Source organism: Lepidochelys kempii, chromosome 7 (assembly GCF_965140285.1).
Source record: "Lepidochelys kempii isolate rLepKem1 chromosome 7, rLepKem1.hap1, whole genome shotgun sequence".
Lineage (NCBI taxonomy): Eukaryota > Metazoa > Chordata > Testudines > Cheloniidae > Lepidochelys > Lepidochelys kempii.
The window spans coordinates 114,611,968-114,628,600 of NC_136386.1; the positions used below are offsets into that span (position 1 = coordinate 114,611,968).

The 16,633-nt window shown below is 39.3% G+C and overlaps 1 protein-coding gene across 22 annotated transcripts in view; it reads right to left on the minus strand.

The window, feature by feature from the left end:
• Nucleotides 1-258: 258 nt before the first annotated feature.
• The window catches only part of TCF7L2 (transcription factor 7 like 2), a 204,678-nt gene continuing 188,303 nt past the window's right edge, over nucleotides 259-16,633 (minus strand). For 2 of the 22 annotated variants that reach the window (XM_073354334.2, XM_078853875.1), the window contains exons 10-14: nucleotides 16,495-16,614; nucleotides 10,166-10,214; nucleotides 9,554-9,604; nucleotides 7,693-7,765; nucleotides 259-2,512 (exon numbers count right to left, since the gene is read on the minus strand). In XM_073354334.2, the coding sequence (XP_073210435.1) occupies nucleotides 2,077-2,512; nucleotides 7,693-7,765; nucleotides 9,554-9,604; nucleotides 10,166-10,214; nucleotides 16,495-16,614 (729 nt within the window). In that variant the 3' untranslated portion in view covers nucleotides 259-2,076. Of the gene's footprint in view, nucleotides 2,513-6,848; nucleotides 6,874-7,691; nucleotides 7,766-8,351; nucleotides 8,425-9,553; nucleotides 9,605-10,165; nucleotides 10,215-16,494; nucleotides 16,615-16,633 lie in introns of those variants that run through there. The other 20 variants (XM_073354338.2, XM_073354335.2, XM_073354344.2 and 17 more) reach the window with 15 other exon arrangements.

The window sequence follows — 16,633 nt, forward strand, 5'->3', positions numbered from 1 at the left end:
TTGTCCACTGAAAATGAACAATTACAGGAACTCAGCTAGAATGGCTTTATACAAATTGAAAATATTTCCCATGAGTGGAGGAGGCAGAAAATCGGAAAAATGTTCATGAATACCAGAATTTTTTTGTCATTTGTTTGTTGAAATTTTGAAATCATTTCATCCAACTTTTCTTATCAGACGCATGCAAAGTGAGTCCACATTTTAAACCTGCTTGGCCACAATAAAATGCAATCAACACAGAAATGAGTTGACAAGTCGTTCTCTGCACATACTAAGTTGCTTTTATTAATCCAGAACTGCATGCTACAGATACTGTACAGCATGAACATTTATTCATTACAAAAATGGCTTCCAAACCATTAAAAATGAAAATCGGAGTAAGAGCATAAAACGGAACAGTAACATCACAACTGTTAGGAAACATTCAAAGTATTCACAAAAAATGTTATAGTTAGCATCTTAATAAACCAGAGAAAAATCGGAGACAGTTTTACAATCGCTTCATGTCAACTACAATGGCACTGAATGAACAGATGAACAATTTTTCAGCTTTATACAGCGGGTTTTTTTTTGTTTTTCTTTTTGCAACATCAACATGCCTAGGTTTGTTTTTTTTTTTTTTTTTTTTTTTTTTTTAAGTCTGCTACCTACCTGTATGTAGTAAGTGTACATAGAAGTGGCAGTCTGGTTTTCCCTTTATGAGAAATCTAATATACAGAATTTGGCCCTTAAGGGTTTATACCTCTTCATTTTAAATGCTTTCCGGACAATCTGCTACCAAACACGTCTGTTATAGGTGACATTAAAACTACATACATATCTACCTATGTAACATCACAGCAAAACATGATGAACAAAAAAATTACAGCATTTAAAAAAAATAGAGTTGTTGGGAGAAAGTTAAGTCACTGAGAATTTTGGCACATCAAAATTTTGCACACGGTCTACAGTTCTAATGTCGCAGGGAATTCAATTGCAGTTCTGAATGAGAGACACTTGGACGTTGCTATTTTTCAAACAGCGTTGCTACAAAGTCCCTTGCTAATTTTTCAAGTCTTTTTGTCTGTGTAATGGCTTTTAAAGCAATTTTTGTTTTTCACTTATTTACTTTTACACTATTGATCCTTTAAAATGCCCCTGCAAGTGTCCATTTGGTGGCAACTGTGTTTCATACAGGAAAAAAAAAATTCAAAACAACCCCCCCGCCCCCGGAAAAATATATATATACACATTTATATATAAACTTAAAAACCTTGTACAAATGAGTTGTTATATATAAGATGCTTACACTAAGGAAAAAAAACTTTATACAATGTTTCAAGAAAAAAAAAGGGGAAAAAACATATTTAAAAATGGACAACATACAGATACAACAAGCAATCTCTAAAGCAATAAATACTACTGGTCCAATAGCGTTGTGATACTTTTTAATTGTTGAGTAGCATTCCCTCCCCCAAAAAGAACAACACCATGGAACGAGGTTTATTCACACATTTTAACCCTTTTGTTTCTGTACATTTAAACAATAACAAGTAACATCACAATAAAAGTTGTTTCACACGAGGAAGGGGGGGAAAAGGTAGCGGCACTGCATTCGTTGTGCCCTTAAAGGTTTAAAAACCAGATGTACAATGATTGGTTCGCAAGCTCGTATTTAATACAAATAATAAAGAACCAACACCTTCTGCAAGGGCTGTTTCAAAATTGCTTCTTTTTTTTTTTCTTTTTTCCATTTTTAAAATCAGTCTTTAAAACTAAGCTATCGGAACTACATAACAGTTATGTATATATATATATATATATATATATTTTTAAACGCTACAAAGACTTTAAACAGCTGTTGATAAAAATTTTGGCAGAATCATGAGGCTTTTTCTCATCTACATATTTAAAAGGAGAAATTGAAATAACGATGGGTCAAATATTGACCAATGAACTCGATAAACAGCAACTAATGTAGCCATATGGCACAAATTAAAAAATAAAACAAAATTCAAAAAACCAACAAAAAGGACAAAAAAAAAAACAACCCAACACAATTTTTTTAAAAAAAAGCAAGGGCTAAAGAGGCTAAAGCTATTCTAAAGACTTGGTTACAAGTGACAGTGGCTGGGGCTGTGTCCCAGCCAAAGAATTATGGGAATGCAAGGAGGATGTCGAAGGTTGGGCTAACGACGAGGATGGTGCTGCTGACAGCTGTAAAGTGGCAGGCGGATGATCCAATGGCCCGTTCTGACAATCAGTAGCAGACAGGGCGCTGGGCTTGCTAGCAGAGCTTTCGGTCAGGACTAAGGAGGACGGTGGCGGCATCATGGAGAGGTGTGCCAGCGGGTCGGGTTTCAATGTGAGCGAGAGGGGTTGTGTTTGTTCAGTCTGTGGTTTTGAGTCTCTTGTGGGGGAGGCTAGCATGTTAGGAGAAGAAGGAGGAGAGTCTAGTAAGCTTCCATCTGAAGAGGGTGGGCTGATGCAGCTGCCTTCACCTTGTATGTAGCGAACGCACTTTTTTTTTCTCCTAGAAACAGGGAGAGAGTTATCTGTGAATAAAGGGCAAAGATGCTAATGGAGAAAGGTATCTAAAGCAACGAGCCGTCAATAAACTACCCTGAGCTCTGAACAGGTTACACCCAGAGCCTGCACGGTACTTAAAGGGTTGCTGGGTGTGTATAAGCCACTAAGTCCTCTAAGGAATTGGACTTTCTGCTACCGGACTTGGAGATGATACGGATTCTCTCTTTGTTCTCCTGTTCAGGCTATTTATTAACAAGGTTCAGATTCAATTTCTTGTAGCCTGATATACTACTTGTTTTCCTAAAAAGGTCAATTCTCCCTACAAAAATTTAACCCCGATAAACTAAAACTTTAGAGAGCTAATAATTTATCATCATTGGCCTGTATCAAATTTTAAAAAGCTGACTGTAGCACCATGCACCCAAAGGCTGCTTTTAAGTGACTGACTTAAAGGCTTTGAGATACACCACCTTTCCGAGGCAGCAGAAGCCGTGGACTACCGCTCATATTTTTTTTTCTGTTAAGAACCACACCAAATCCAAAGTCAGACAGAAAGGAAATGTAATAGGAAGAACAAAAGGAAGGGAAATAAAAACAAAACAATAAAAAAAAAAACCAGAAGAAGAACAAGATAAATGGAAAATGATTCCAAATAACAAGAATAACTGGTTGTATGGCCTGCAGGTTGTGGCTTGAAATTATTTTGTTTTGTTTTGTTTGTTTTGCCGGGAAGGAGTAGGTATTCTGGGTTGTTTTTTTCTGTATTTTAGGGACTATTCCTTTGAGAGGCCATTCGTGTAACTTCAAAGCAGGATTCAATCTCAGTAAGCGAACAGCACAACAACAGGTAAAAAGATGAGGAGCAACACAGAACTCAGTTCACACCAGGAATTATGGGAGTCTCACAAGAAATGCTGACTTAAAAAAACCCACCAAGCCAACAAAGATAATCCCCCCCCCCCCCCGCACCCCTCACCACCCATTTTGGAGCAACAAAAGAGGACAGTTTCAGAATGCTTCTCTTGGCCGGATGTACGCAGAACAAAAATAATTAGGCACACCACTGAATCATCTTGGCCAAAGTGGTGAAAGTCAAGCCACGCAAACAGTTTTTCTATGGGAAGTGCTAAAACCAGTATCACACCATGTGATTCATTTGACAAAGTTCATTAAACTCGCAAGATAAAGTTAGCTGAGCTTTACAAGAAAAAAAAATGAAAGACTGCATTTCGAACTAATTCCACTGGATAGAACAGAACAGTTAAGCGACTCGGCAATGAATGGCAAAAGGAGGTGAATGGAAATAAGGGTTTGTTTCCCAATTTATCATGCATGGAATATCAATGTCAGTGGGTGAATTCTCCCCCAGATCTAAGCAACTGCAACTCCATTCAAGTAAATGGATTTGCACCCTCTTGTATTGACGGTGGATTTGGCCCAATCGGTATTTTGTTGTGTTAATCCAGGTGGGAAAAATAAGCCATCTCTCCTGCTTTGTCTTTGGTGCTAGTTTGTTTTTGTTTTTTACTATGAGCTGGATCTGACCTTCTGGGTCATAGAAAAAGATATTGTCTGGTTCTGTACCCCACCTCACACCTGCTTCAAAGAGGGGGTTGGCAGATTTCCATGTCATAACACTCCCTTACCAGAGTCAGACAATAGACTGAGGTTCTGCTCAAAGTTCCACACAGAAAGGTAAATGGTTAGGGCTATGAGAGTTTTTTTAACCACGTTAGCCTGCAGATCAATACATGCTAAAAACTAAGACATTCATGCACTTAAAAATGTAAAAGAAAGACACACACAAACACACACACAAAAAGGGGGGGGAGAGAAGGGGAGAGAGAAAAAAGAACAAGAGAAGAAAGAAAAGGTGAAGATGTCAGGCAGCAAACCATGCTTTATTAGGGCAAAGTTAAAAGATGGAAAAAGCAATTTGGTGGGCTCAAAACAGAACCTTGCTAAATTCCCCCATCAAATAACACTGGAAACCTGTGGTGTTAAGAGTAACTTTATTAACTGGTATGGATTAGTTCTGACATATCCTCCCCCCCAAAAAAATCTAGTTCCACGTTACTCGGTTTCTAAATTGAAATTGTGCAATGCTATCTTATCCACAATTCAAACCCGGGCTTTTTTGTACCACAGCTGGACATTGGGCACGATGCCACGTTTCGGAACTGGCATGGCTAACGACTATGTGGAAAAGTAGGCATTAACGTTTAAGGAAGGTCCCAGGTAGTCAGAAATCTCAGTTTCTCGCACACAGAGGATTCAAATTCTGCTCACTTTACACACATCAGCTCTTATGAGGTGCTTATTATCAAACCATTGCTGACTTCGGTCCAATACTGTAATATTCTGTATGATCAACTCTGGGCTTTTCTTTCTTTCTTTCTTTTTTATTATTACTAGCTTGACTTTCGGCCTATGGTTGAGAGTAAGAGCCAGAGCATCTCACGGCAAAGCGGAATATGGTTAGGGCACCACAGATGTGAAAGGTCTTCTTGGCTTAAATGTTAATACCCTTTCTAAAGTCAAATTCTGCCCCAGAATAATTAAACCAATTGCCTTTCATTTTCATTTCAGCATGATGTTTCTCCCTACTTCTATTAAATGTTCAATTCTTAATATTAAAGTGAAAGCTGGTAGTCTACAAACCCATTTACAAAAAACTTCCTGTTTAAAGGGAGGCCATGCTCTAACTTCAGCTTCCCCTGGTATATTATGTGTGACTTCAATTAGTTTTTCCATGTTGAACTGGCTCTTTGTACGCAGTGTATTTTTTGTGTATATTTGCGCAGCACAGAACACTCAATAACTAATTACAAACACGAGATAAAGTGCCAAATTCACCACAGGTGTAAATGGGCACAACTTTACTCAAGGGAGTAATTGTGGCTTGAGGGAAAGAACACAGAGCTAGGTCTTGAGTTCCAATCCCTTATCTGATGCACACTCATGATGTGTCCTTCGTTTCCCTGTCTATAAATTGGGATAATAGCACTATTTACCATCTCACAAGTATATTGTGAGGAATAGAGTACACGCAATGTTTTGAAAATGTTAAGAGCAATATAAATATTGTTACTGGAGTCAACATAGCATGTCCTTTTATATCTGCAGTGAAATTGGCCCTAAAACAGCATCTTGAAAACTAATGACATTGCTGTTACGAGAAACGAAAGCCACGGATAATGCCAAGGGTTTGCTGGGTTCCACCTACTATGACTAAAGATGTCTCAATTTCTGCCCCATTATCAAACTTCATATCTTATAGACTCTCTCTCAAAGATCCACTACAGAAAACTAACACTCTATAAACAAGAAGCTACAATGATTGGCACCAGAACAAGAAATGCAGTGACCTATATTCTGCCTAATGAGAAAATGCCACAATACATGTAAAATAAGGGTCAATAAACATAAAGTTATGAGCTATTTCATTAAAAAGCGTTGTCCCAGTCAATGCTGATAATAAAGGTTGTCCCAACAAATAAAAAGACTCTGACCCGCAGCAAATATTTTTGAATAAAACTGAAATAATCTAAGGCAAAAAATGAAGACAAGAAAGGGCTTATTTCTCATCATACACAACTAATGCACTGCCAAAATGATAATCCTATAGCTCAAATGAAAAGCCCCTTCAATGATAAAATGTACCTTTAATAGTATGATGTTGACATAAGTGGACAGAGAATGATAAATGACACAAACATGATGTAGAGCTAGTTCTTATAATCACTCAGCATACAAAGTTTGACACATATGAAATACATTATCTATAGACTACATAAGTATCTATTGACACTGTATACTAAATTAATCATGGTATAAGTTTAATTAAACACATTATAAGTGTCTTTAGCTACATAAGATTCAAGTATTCTACTTCTTCACAGTGTAAGTGGCTATCCAGTGCCTCTAGATTGGATTTCCTCCCCCTTTTTAAAGCATTTTAAATTGCTATTTTCAAAAGGTATTTAATGTATGTATTGACACTGACATTTAACATGATTGTCTTTGCACTTCACACACAACTCACAGTACTGAGCATGCTTCTAATGGAACTTATAATTCACCAAATGGGGAAGAATGCAATCTTTTAAAGACATTTTACGAGCCTTCGCTTAGCGTAATGGTTAGACACACAGTACATTGTCAATCCATGTTTGTGCTTGGCACCGAGGAAAACAAAAGGAGTGTGTGCATGCATATAATATATGAACATCTAGTCTATCTTCTAAATGAAATGAAGCACATGGCAAGGGCACGAATAAGCGGGAAAGGTGAGAGAGGAAACACTACATACAGAGTGTGGTTTTGGTTGAAATACCTACCATCATAATATTCCATATTCAAAGACTGCTTGTATTAGAACAAAGAAACAACAAATTTAACCAAATGTGGTTATTACGGAAAGGGAATGAGAAAAAGAAGTAGCTGGTATCCCTCCACCAAGAAACAAGAACCTTCTGAGTTATCCATGGAACTACAGATTTGGTATAAATCTGCAGTAGAACATGGGCTGCCGAAATTTGGGTTGTTAGGTGCCTTTTACTTCCTGAAAACTGTCCTACCAAAGCTGCAGTTAGTTTTCTCTGGAGCTCATGTGTTTACAGCTCACTTTGCTGGGTTACACTTTTAAGAATTTCAGAAAAATGGTGTTAGAAAATGTAGATAAATTGCATAGATATTTTCAGGATTGATATATACATTTTTAAATTTTGCAAATAGGCTAATGGCAGGACTACAATATAAGCTGTAAACATTGGCTTGTATTTATATATATTTGTGATGAAAACACCAGTGCGGCAGATCACAGAATCTTTTAACCCTTTGGAGATAGTGGACACACACACATACAAATGCAGTGTAAATGTCCACCTAAGCATTCATTTTGCTAACCGTCTGGACAGTGCCAGTTTTATGTGCCTCAGGGTTTGCTTGTTCCCAGTTCTACCACCAGGGAAAGGTTATTGGTAAAGAAAGAGAAGAAATGGCATTACATCAGCAAGAGAATTTAGCAATTAAATTTTGAGAATCAAAGATTATTAGCATTTGATGCTGTGGGAGAGAGAAGGTGGGAGGGTGGGGGAAAAGGTTAAAAAAAAATAAATCACACAAATGCACTGAGAGGACAGAATGCTTTTATTTCCCCAAAGGCCTAATTGGGTAGTATACCTGCATGGTTTGCACCATAAACTCTGTCGGTCAAGCCCGAACAATGCCCGACACTTCTTTGGAGTATTTGCATCTGTTAGCATAAGGTAAACACAAAAAATACAAACACAATGGTGGATAGAGCTCATTTGGACGTGAAATCTTAGCTACAGCTATGTTTCTCTTTAATCGTGTCAGTTTTATTTGGTAATCTCCCCTTATACCAAGGGTATGAAAGAAAGAGGGCTTCCACACTGAGCCAAAGCAAACAAACAAAAAAACCCTAAAATGGTTACGCTGTTGTGCATTTGCTTCACTTAGCCCACTGTCTGTAACACGTTCAATGCTCGCATTATCAAAGGGCCTTGGACATGTTTGGAGTATGCAACATTCCTTGAGAGAAGGCTGGGAGGGCGAGATTGTGTTTGCAGTCACGGATCAGATATGCTTAGGCTGATGCTGTTTTACAGTGGGTTTTTGGCTAGCAGCAGCAAGGAAAGAGGGGGGGAAAAAGGCAAAACCCTTTCAGAGAGATGATCATTCATGGCAGCGTCCCACTCCCTTGTGTCTTCTAGATCACAACACAGAGCTACAAAGCAACAAGGCAGGAAAAAAGGGGGAAAGTACCAAATAAACCAGCTGCAAATCAGCCATAGCGAGTCTGGGAAAACTATACACACCTGCAGGGGCCGCACCAGTTATTCTGTTGATCAAGGCCAAAGCGCGCTCGGCATTTCTTAGGAGCGCTCAGGTCTGAATGAGTTCAAGAAAGAAGCGAGCAGAAAAAGGAGAGAGAGAAAAGGGGAAGAAAAAAAAAAGAGAAAGATAAAAATAAAAAAAATAAAAAAGGGAATAAAAATCAATGACCTCATTATTAATCGCAAAATATCGACGTTCAATTTAAAAGTTAAAAAAAATAGTGATAATCACATTCTTATTCAACTCTTGAAATTAGCTGTTGCAATTAAAGCTGCAGTATCCCTTTGTAAAGGACTGTCTCTTCTCATTTAAACAACGGAGGGAAGTTACCGTGGTTTGTTTAAAATGATGGGTTTGGGGCATATTTTTCTTCTTTTGGGGGGGGCAGGGGAAGGAAGAAAAAAGAAGCTAAGTATGGAGGTTAGCTCTTGAACATGCTTTTTTCTTCAACTCAGACAAACACACACAAAAAAGAGAAAAGGAAAAAAGATATCTATTGGGATAATGCAGCTTTCAGAATAACATTCATTTTTTTTTATTTTAATTTTTTAATAATTTTTTCAACAACAACAAAAAAAAGAAAAAGAAAAAGAATGGATAAGAAGCAGCAGACTGCAGAATAAGCATGTTAGCATCAGCCAGAAAATAAATGTAAAGCATGGGAAAATGCGCTGAGTTAGTCGAGCTAGTGAATTGTAATGGACAGTCTTGAACAGAAAGGCAAAATAAATAAACCAAAACCAAATGACATAAAAAAACCAAACCAAAAAAAAAAAAAAAAAAAAACCATACTGCGTAGACATGCTGATGTGAGAAGACTTAGTGGGAGCCGTGAAAAATGCCATTAGATTAAGGAGGTTCATTACTGATTTCCTTCTATTCTTTATCAGTCTCTTTAAAGAAATACTGCATATTCAATTTGCACAGTTAGTACAATTCTGAGATTTTTTTTTACTGAATTATTATTTAATAGCAACGTAACAAAACAAAACAAAACAAAAAAGAACAAAAACAAAATTAAAAAAATACTACCAAACATATTATATAAATATATACTGTAAAAACGTGTGGATTTTTTCCCATTTAATGTCATAAGTGTTTAATGTTAAAATCTATCATGGCAGGAAAAAAATTAAAAAGCAGTTTATAAACTATTCAAAATGACTCAAAATGACATTAGCACCTGTAATCGGAGGAAGTGAAAGGCAAGGATTTAGGAAACATTCGCTGTGTTCTGAAAAAAAAGAACAAATTATACAAAGGCTTCAAAAAATTTTAATCAGGGCTTCTGCAAAATTGTCTATGAGATTGCCTATGCAGTATTTCTAATTGCCTACAGAGAATGGCAAACCTCCTTAATTTAAAATGGGCGCGATTTACCACTGTAAGGCATGCATCAGAACACACAGGTACAGCCCAAATTAATACCAAACACACACACACGCACACATACACACACACACACACGCACAAAATAAGCGCACAATTTTATAACAATGGCCTAGGCATTACAACTCTACTTCTGAAGTTAATGGCTTTGTAATTATTAAGAACAAATTCAACTAATTTCACAAAATGCTTTACATGCAGTGATTTGGTGACTAGTTTTAGAAGGGCAGTAATAGGCAATTAATTAAAATGCATTAAACAAAAATAAAACGCTGACTACAATAGGGATCAGATGCCAAAGAGGCCAGGAGAAGACCATTCCTCCCTCCCTCCCCAAAACCTAGGAACAGAAGGTCAGATACTCCACTGTTCCACTAAGCAAGGTATATTGACTTATTTTACTTACCATTGGTCTCTCCTGGCTGCTTATCCCTTTTCCTCTTCTTCTTCTTTCCCTGCATGCAACATACACAAATAGAAAGGATTTGTAAGAACCCTTTTTGTAAGATGAGGCAGAGGGACATGAGGGAGGACTGTCCTGAAAGCTCACCCAACAGGGCTATGAATCACTGCATGGCAGACTGAGTGAAGGAGCGCACTTGTGGCTCTTGCTCATCTCAGGGAAGCTAGGGAAGTGACAGAGCCATGCGTCCAGGTCTGCCTGCTTACCTTGTTCTTAGCCCTTTATTCTAGCTGCAGAGCAGCTTCACCAGAGCCTGAAGTGTGAAGGCAGCGTCCACAAAATGCTGTAAGTGGCCGAGAGAGGGTATGAGGGCTAGAAGGGGCAACTTATTATGTTAGCACGAGTTAATAAATCTGACACCTCTCTTCCCTCTGCCAGACATAATGCTCCTTGGCACATTTCTATGTTGAGAACAATGGAGAGACAGAGAGAGAGCTCAGACTTGGACACTGAGGGCTCCTCTACTGCAAAAAGTGACTGTTAAAATAGACAAGGAAGCCATATTGACATGGAAAAGCTAACATGCAGGAGTGCCGGTTTTGGAATTGACAGAAAACCCAGCAACTGTAGTCGAGGGGAAAATAAAATCAAACATGTGCTTTATCTAAGACATTCCACAGATTCTGCCCCATGGAAAAACCAAGGAATAGTAGGGTTTTACTAACCGTAGGTCCTTTCCCAAACAGTACTTTCCAATAAGTAACTTGCTGTGTACTGTCAAAATCCAAGAGGATGAGATGAGTGGTGGTTGGGGTTTTTTGCTCTTCTTATACTCACCTCAAACAGCATGGGACAAGCCATGACCACAAAGCTACTGTGAATCTCGTGGAAACCTAATTACTATTTCGACAACGGGAGGGTTGTAAGGGCTGACTATGGTCCAGAAGAAGAAAAGGGGATCTCTTCTCTAGTAAGTAACCTTTCCTTCCCTACTGTGTCCCTCAGCATTGACTAATACAACTTGCAGAGCAATACAAAGACTTCGAAGATTCTCAAGGCTGGAGCAAGGGGAATAGGATTCTTTCATTTTCATGGGCTCTCTGATACCCAAGCTATGATTTCTAGGCAAGCAGAGTTGTTTAGAAGCAGCACAGTGATCTCTGCCTTTGGAAGAAGTGGGAGTAAGAGGAATTAGTGAAAAGGCACGAGGGAATCACTAAGGCCAGCAGTCTCTTGTGTCCAAGAGGAAACAAGCTTTATGTTCTCCAAGTAGGAACCTTGCAGCGCTTCTGAAGCCCTGACTACATCTGAGGGGAGGACAGAAAGTTCTCCTAGACATAGGACAGCTTCTCTCCAGTAACTTGGTCTGGCGCCCATCTAAGTGATTAATTTTGGGGTTTAGCTCAGCATCTCCTCTAAGATGTTTATGCTCTACTTGTAAGAAGCAAAAATGTGAATGTTCTTTTGAAGCTGGAGTTTAAAAATCCTGTAGGGCTCCTGGCAAAGGGCCTCCGAACTTGTCTTTCCTTGCCTATTCAGGTAGTAAACTGCCACCCTGCTGTCTTGGATGTGACAAGTAAAGTCTTGTTCAGGAGAACCTTTTGCTGATAGAAGGAAGGCTGTGTGTGCAGGCAGGTTTAATGGATATGCCCATAATTCTGTGGACAAGTTACTGCTATTGGGGAATTATCTCAGTCACATCTCAGGTGATTTTCAGAGGGGGGTTGCTATCTTTGGCTATACTTTGATATAGTTTATGTAAAACTACAGGAACCATCTCTTTAACAGAGGACTGCTGGCGCCATTCCAGTCACTATACCTAAAGACTTTGGGAACAGAGAGGCGACACCTTGCTACGCAGTCCGGAGGCAATACATCACGCACACAAAACAGGGCTCAAAGTCCACTTTCATTTATACTGATGTAAATTCAGAGTAACTTCACTCAGTGGAGTAGCTCCACATTTACAACATTCTAACTGAAATCAGACTATTGACCCAGGCCTGTACATCTGTGGTTCTTATTTCAAGAGGTACTTGGATAGGTTAACAGACTGAAAAGACCCCCCAGAGTAGATTTATTTAATTTTTGCAGTATGCTTCAGAGAGAATTCAAGTATTTTTTTTTCCAGTTGGAGAAATCAGAGCAATATCAGACAAGGACCAGCTGGGACACAGACATGAGTCTGTTCCAGCAGCTCCTTTGCTGGTAAACACAATAAAAAGAGGGAGTGGATTCTGAGCCTCCTGACCACTGTACCAAGCCTTCAAGCCAGGTATCAAAGAGCTATAATTAAAAATGGCCGATGAGTATGTTTCTGCCAAGGATATTTTTGGTTCCTTATCAACATGAGCTTGGGAAACTCTGTTCCACACTAACAAACACTGGAGAAAGATGCCAACAGAGTCCCTTCACAGTCTCTTAAAAGAAGAGGAAAAATCATTTAATTTCAAATTTCTGTACAATGGAGAAGATATTTGATTATACATTTAAATCACAACGATAGCAGCTCTTACGGTGCCTCGCAGACAACACATTTCTCTTCTTTGCCTCATTACTCTACTCAGATGGAGATGGCAAGGTCCAAGGATTTTTCCATCCCTACACTACGCAAGTGCTCTGGCTAGAAGAGATCTAGATCTGGATATAAAACACTTACTGTCTATTTTGGCGTGTTCTCTTTCTTCTCCAGAACTAAGTCCACCTGCCTATTAGACCTTCTTATACTGATTCTCCTGTTAATAGCAAAGGTAATGTTGCTAGACCCATTCAGCATCCAAAGGAGTAGCATAGGAACTTGCTTTCAAAGGGAGGCATAAATTCACACCACTTCCCACAAGAGTTTTGTGATAAGTCCCACCCCTTTGCTGGAAGTTTACCCATAAGCGCCCTTGTTTACCAAGTTACGCTAGATCAGCACCTCTAGCCCTGATGGTTCAAAATCCACTTAAAAACAGGCTTTGTCTGACAAGGATCTGCAGAAACTTCCCCTGCATCTTTCCGGATGCAGGAGAAACAAAGGAGTCCTGCTAATATCGAGGCCTATGGGAGGTACAGTTTCTCAGATCAGTACGTGGAAGACTGAATGTGCCTGCTGACACCAATGAGACCCTGACAAGGCATTCCCTAAATCCGCCTGAACTGAAGAGGAGGCTGAAATCTGCAGTTGCTAGAATGTGCTGCTTGCCTCTCTGAAGAGATGGGCTATGTGTATCTAAGCCTCAATGCTTGATGTGAAATTGCTGACGATGGGGTACGATTTAACAAGCTTTGGCACCCCCATCATGCCTCTCTTCTAGATCTCTGGAAGGTCTGTTGTCCAAAGAAAGCCTGAGGGGGGAGGAAAACTCCAAGAACGCTGAATGGAATGAAGGAGAGAGAGACAGAGAGAAAAAAACCAAACTCTGTAGATGATGTGTCTGTGTGATGCAAGGCTATTGAGCTCTCCTACTGAAGCAAGGTTCCCCCTGAAGGTCAGGGGGGGACACAGCATCAAGCCGCTGGGAAAGCATCAGCTTTCTCATCCTGTCCTTTTTAGCTTGAGAAGAAAGGGTTTCTCAGTGCTCACATGCTGAGGACAAATGTAAAGGTCCTAAACATTTAAGACACTGTACATGCCCATCTGTCAGCGACAGTCACTAAAGCAGAATGAACGTTCCTTGAAACCTCTTTTAAGCATACGGCAGGTCCTACCTCTACTCCTTATTGAACTCCCAAGAGGAAATCAGACTGCACAGTACCAAGAACTACTCAGCCCTATGGTCTGATGGTCTCAGTCCAGTCCATACCAAAAAGAATGTGCTTTTGCTGGAGGAGCTGGAATGAACTACCTCTGGATCCTAAGAAAATACCTCTCCTATGCCTCTGCCTATAAAGAGGATGCACAAGTATTGTTTTATGCCCAGGGAGCACAGAAAGATAAGGAAGAAAGGAGAGGAAGAGCTGGAGAATAAAGGCAGCTGCGAGGGAGGAGATGAGCGGATTTTGATACCACAAATGGCAAATACAGTTATTTAAATGGTAATATAACATTATTCCAGCACAGAGATATTTGGCATTCTATAACAAAGACTGCTACCTTTTAGTGTGTTGCAGACTGTGAAGTGTCTATCCTGTACTGTACACATCTGAGTGCACCTGCACAAACAGGTATATGTTGCTATACACAAAGTGAACAGTTTAAATGATTCATGGCAGAGCAATGTTTTTGGCTATCCTAGGAACCGATTAGACACAAAGGAGACAGCAGCAAAAAAAGCAAACAAAAGTTTACTAAATGCAATTGACATCAGTTTTACAGGCTTGGCCCCCAAATCTTCAGTGAGTTCTGCAAGGAAATACTCTACTGACAGCAATGGGACTCCACCAGAGAGTTTTCAAAAATCATAATAACTATATTATTGGGTAAGATTTTAAAGCTTCTTCCAAGCCACATGGTTGTGACAGCTACAAATCTCTTAAGAATTTTGGGAGCAGGGAATATCTTTCATACACGCAGATTTGAAGAAGAACTTGGTGTGTCTCGAAAGCTTGCCTCTCTCACCAACAGAAGTTGGTCCAATGAAAGATATTCCTTCCCCGCTTTGTCTCTCTAATATCCTGGGACCAACATGGCTACAATTATACTGCATACAAGCATTTTTGGGCTCAATCCTGTAAACATTACTACCAGATGTAGAGGAAAGCATAACATTCAACAGTGAGTGAGTGTTTTCAGGATTTGGCCTTAAGTTTGAAAGAGGAGATTTTATGCATATATGTTGGACATATCAATCATTAGGGAGAACTGGGATTGTACTATCACAAAGCGTATTACCAAATGAGCCTTTGGTAATCCCACTGGGGCTCCCCAGAGGAAATGGCCACACAAAAGAAAATGAGGAGTTAATCTCTCATCTGCTAGTAGATGCTAGGCTAGTGGTAGCCTTTCACAAGGAAAAGAAAAAAATAGTCGTACCGCAGCGGAATGGTTCAAAAGAAAAATATGGGAGGTGACTGCTACACACCACTTATGTATCCAGCAAACTAGACAGAGAAATTTGGTTACCATTTATTTGGTACTCAGACAAAGTACATTCACCTGCAAAAATACCAGCCCACCTGTCAATTTTTTGTTATTATTAACATGTGATTGACATGCCTGGTCTGTTAAATATATTGTAATCAGAGATTTCAGTCAATTTAATCAAATCACTAGAAACGACATCATAGGTGTTGTAATGATGCTTACTCTGTACTATGGTAAAACCATGTTAAAACAGAGAGCTCTGGTAACTATATTCCTGTGTAACATCTCCTTAAACAAAAACTCGTTGCTGTAATGATTATTGTTTTGCTGCTGATATTTACATGCAAGTATCTGTAAACCTGTTAATACTTCCCAAATATAGGAAGAAGGGGCATTACTACATTATTGTGTTAGGAGGTTTTTAAGCTTCTACCAAGCCCCAGGATTGTAACAGCTATCAATCTGTTAAGAATTCATGGACTCAATTCTGTAAACACTTACTACCAGATATAGTGCTTAATTCTCATGGAAGAGCGCACTACACTCAATAGTAAGAGTGTTTGCAGGACTGGGGACTAAGTTGGGAACCAGACAGCTAACAGTAGCATATGCTGTGAACAGACTTTCTCAAGTGGGAAAATAAATAAAAATCAACCTGAATACATCCCACCAGTTGGCTGCAAATTGCAGTCTCAAGATATTTGTGTAAAAAGACCAAACAATAGAAGCATATTAAAACATGGCCACAGTAAGGCATAACATACGTGAAATATACAACAGTAGAGCGTGGAATAATTTATGTTAACCCCACTTGAGAGCAAGACTTTCAAACACAACACGCGTTGCCAGTCCTTCTCTGAAGCTAGGATAAGTCTTTCTTCCACTTTCCACTATACTCTCACACAGGTAAGCACAAGACACTAATGATTCATTTTTGGTGGGGAAGAAGGGGAGGAATCATGGGGAGATTTTTTTTTTTTTTTTTTTTAAAGGAACACATGCCTAATAGCATCTTCCAGAGATTGGCATACGGAAGGCAGACACCCTGCAAGATGTCTTCACAGAGCTTTAATCACATGCCTCACTTCTAACCTTTTACATTCTTTGCTATCTCAGGGAAGGAGCCTCTTCCAAGTGGAGGGCTGTTAATTGTACCCAATTGTTTTGGCAATACGGGTGGAGCATCCGCTGTTGTTTCCAGACTGGGGTCCTGAGATGCCCTTTCAAAGTAGTGCTTGTACACGGTGTGTGGACGTAGGTCAGCAGGTTACAGAAAAACAATACATTTCTACAAACTCTACTACTGAAAAAAATATCCACCTACATAGCCACCTACATAGTTATCCCGTGCGGACCAGCCTGGGTAAAGCTGCATATGGAGCTGTCGTTCCTTTCTCGCTAGCTCATAGTATTTAGCTTGTTCTTCTCTGGATAATGCGTGCCACTGAGGTAGGGGAAGAGAA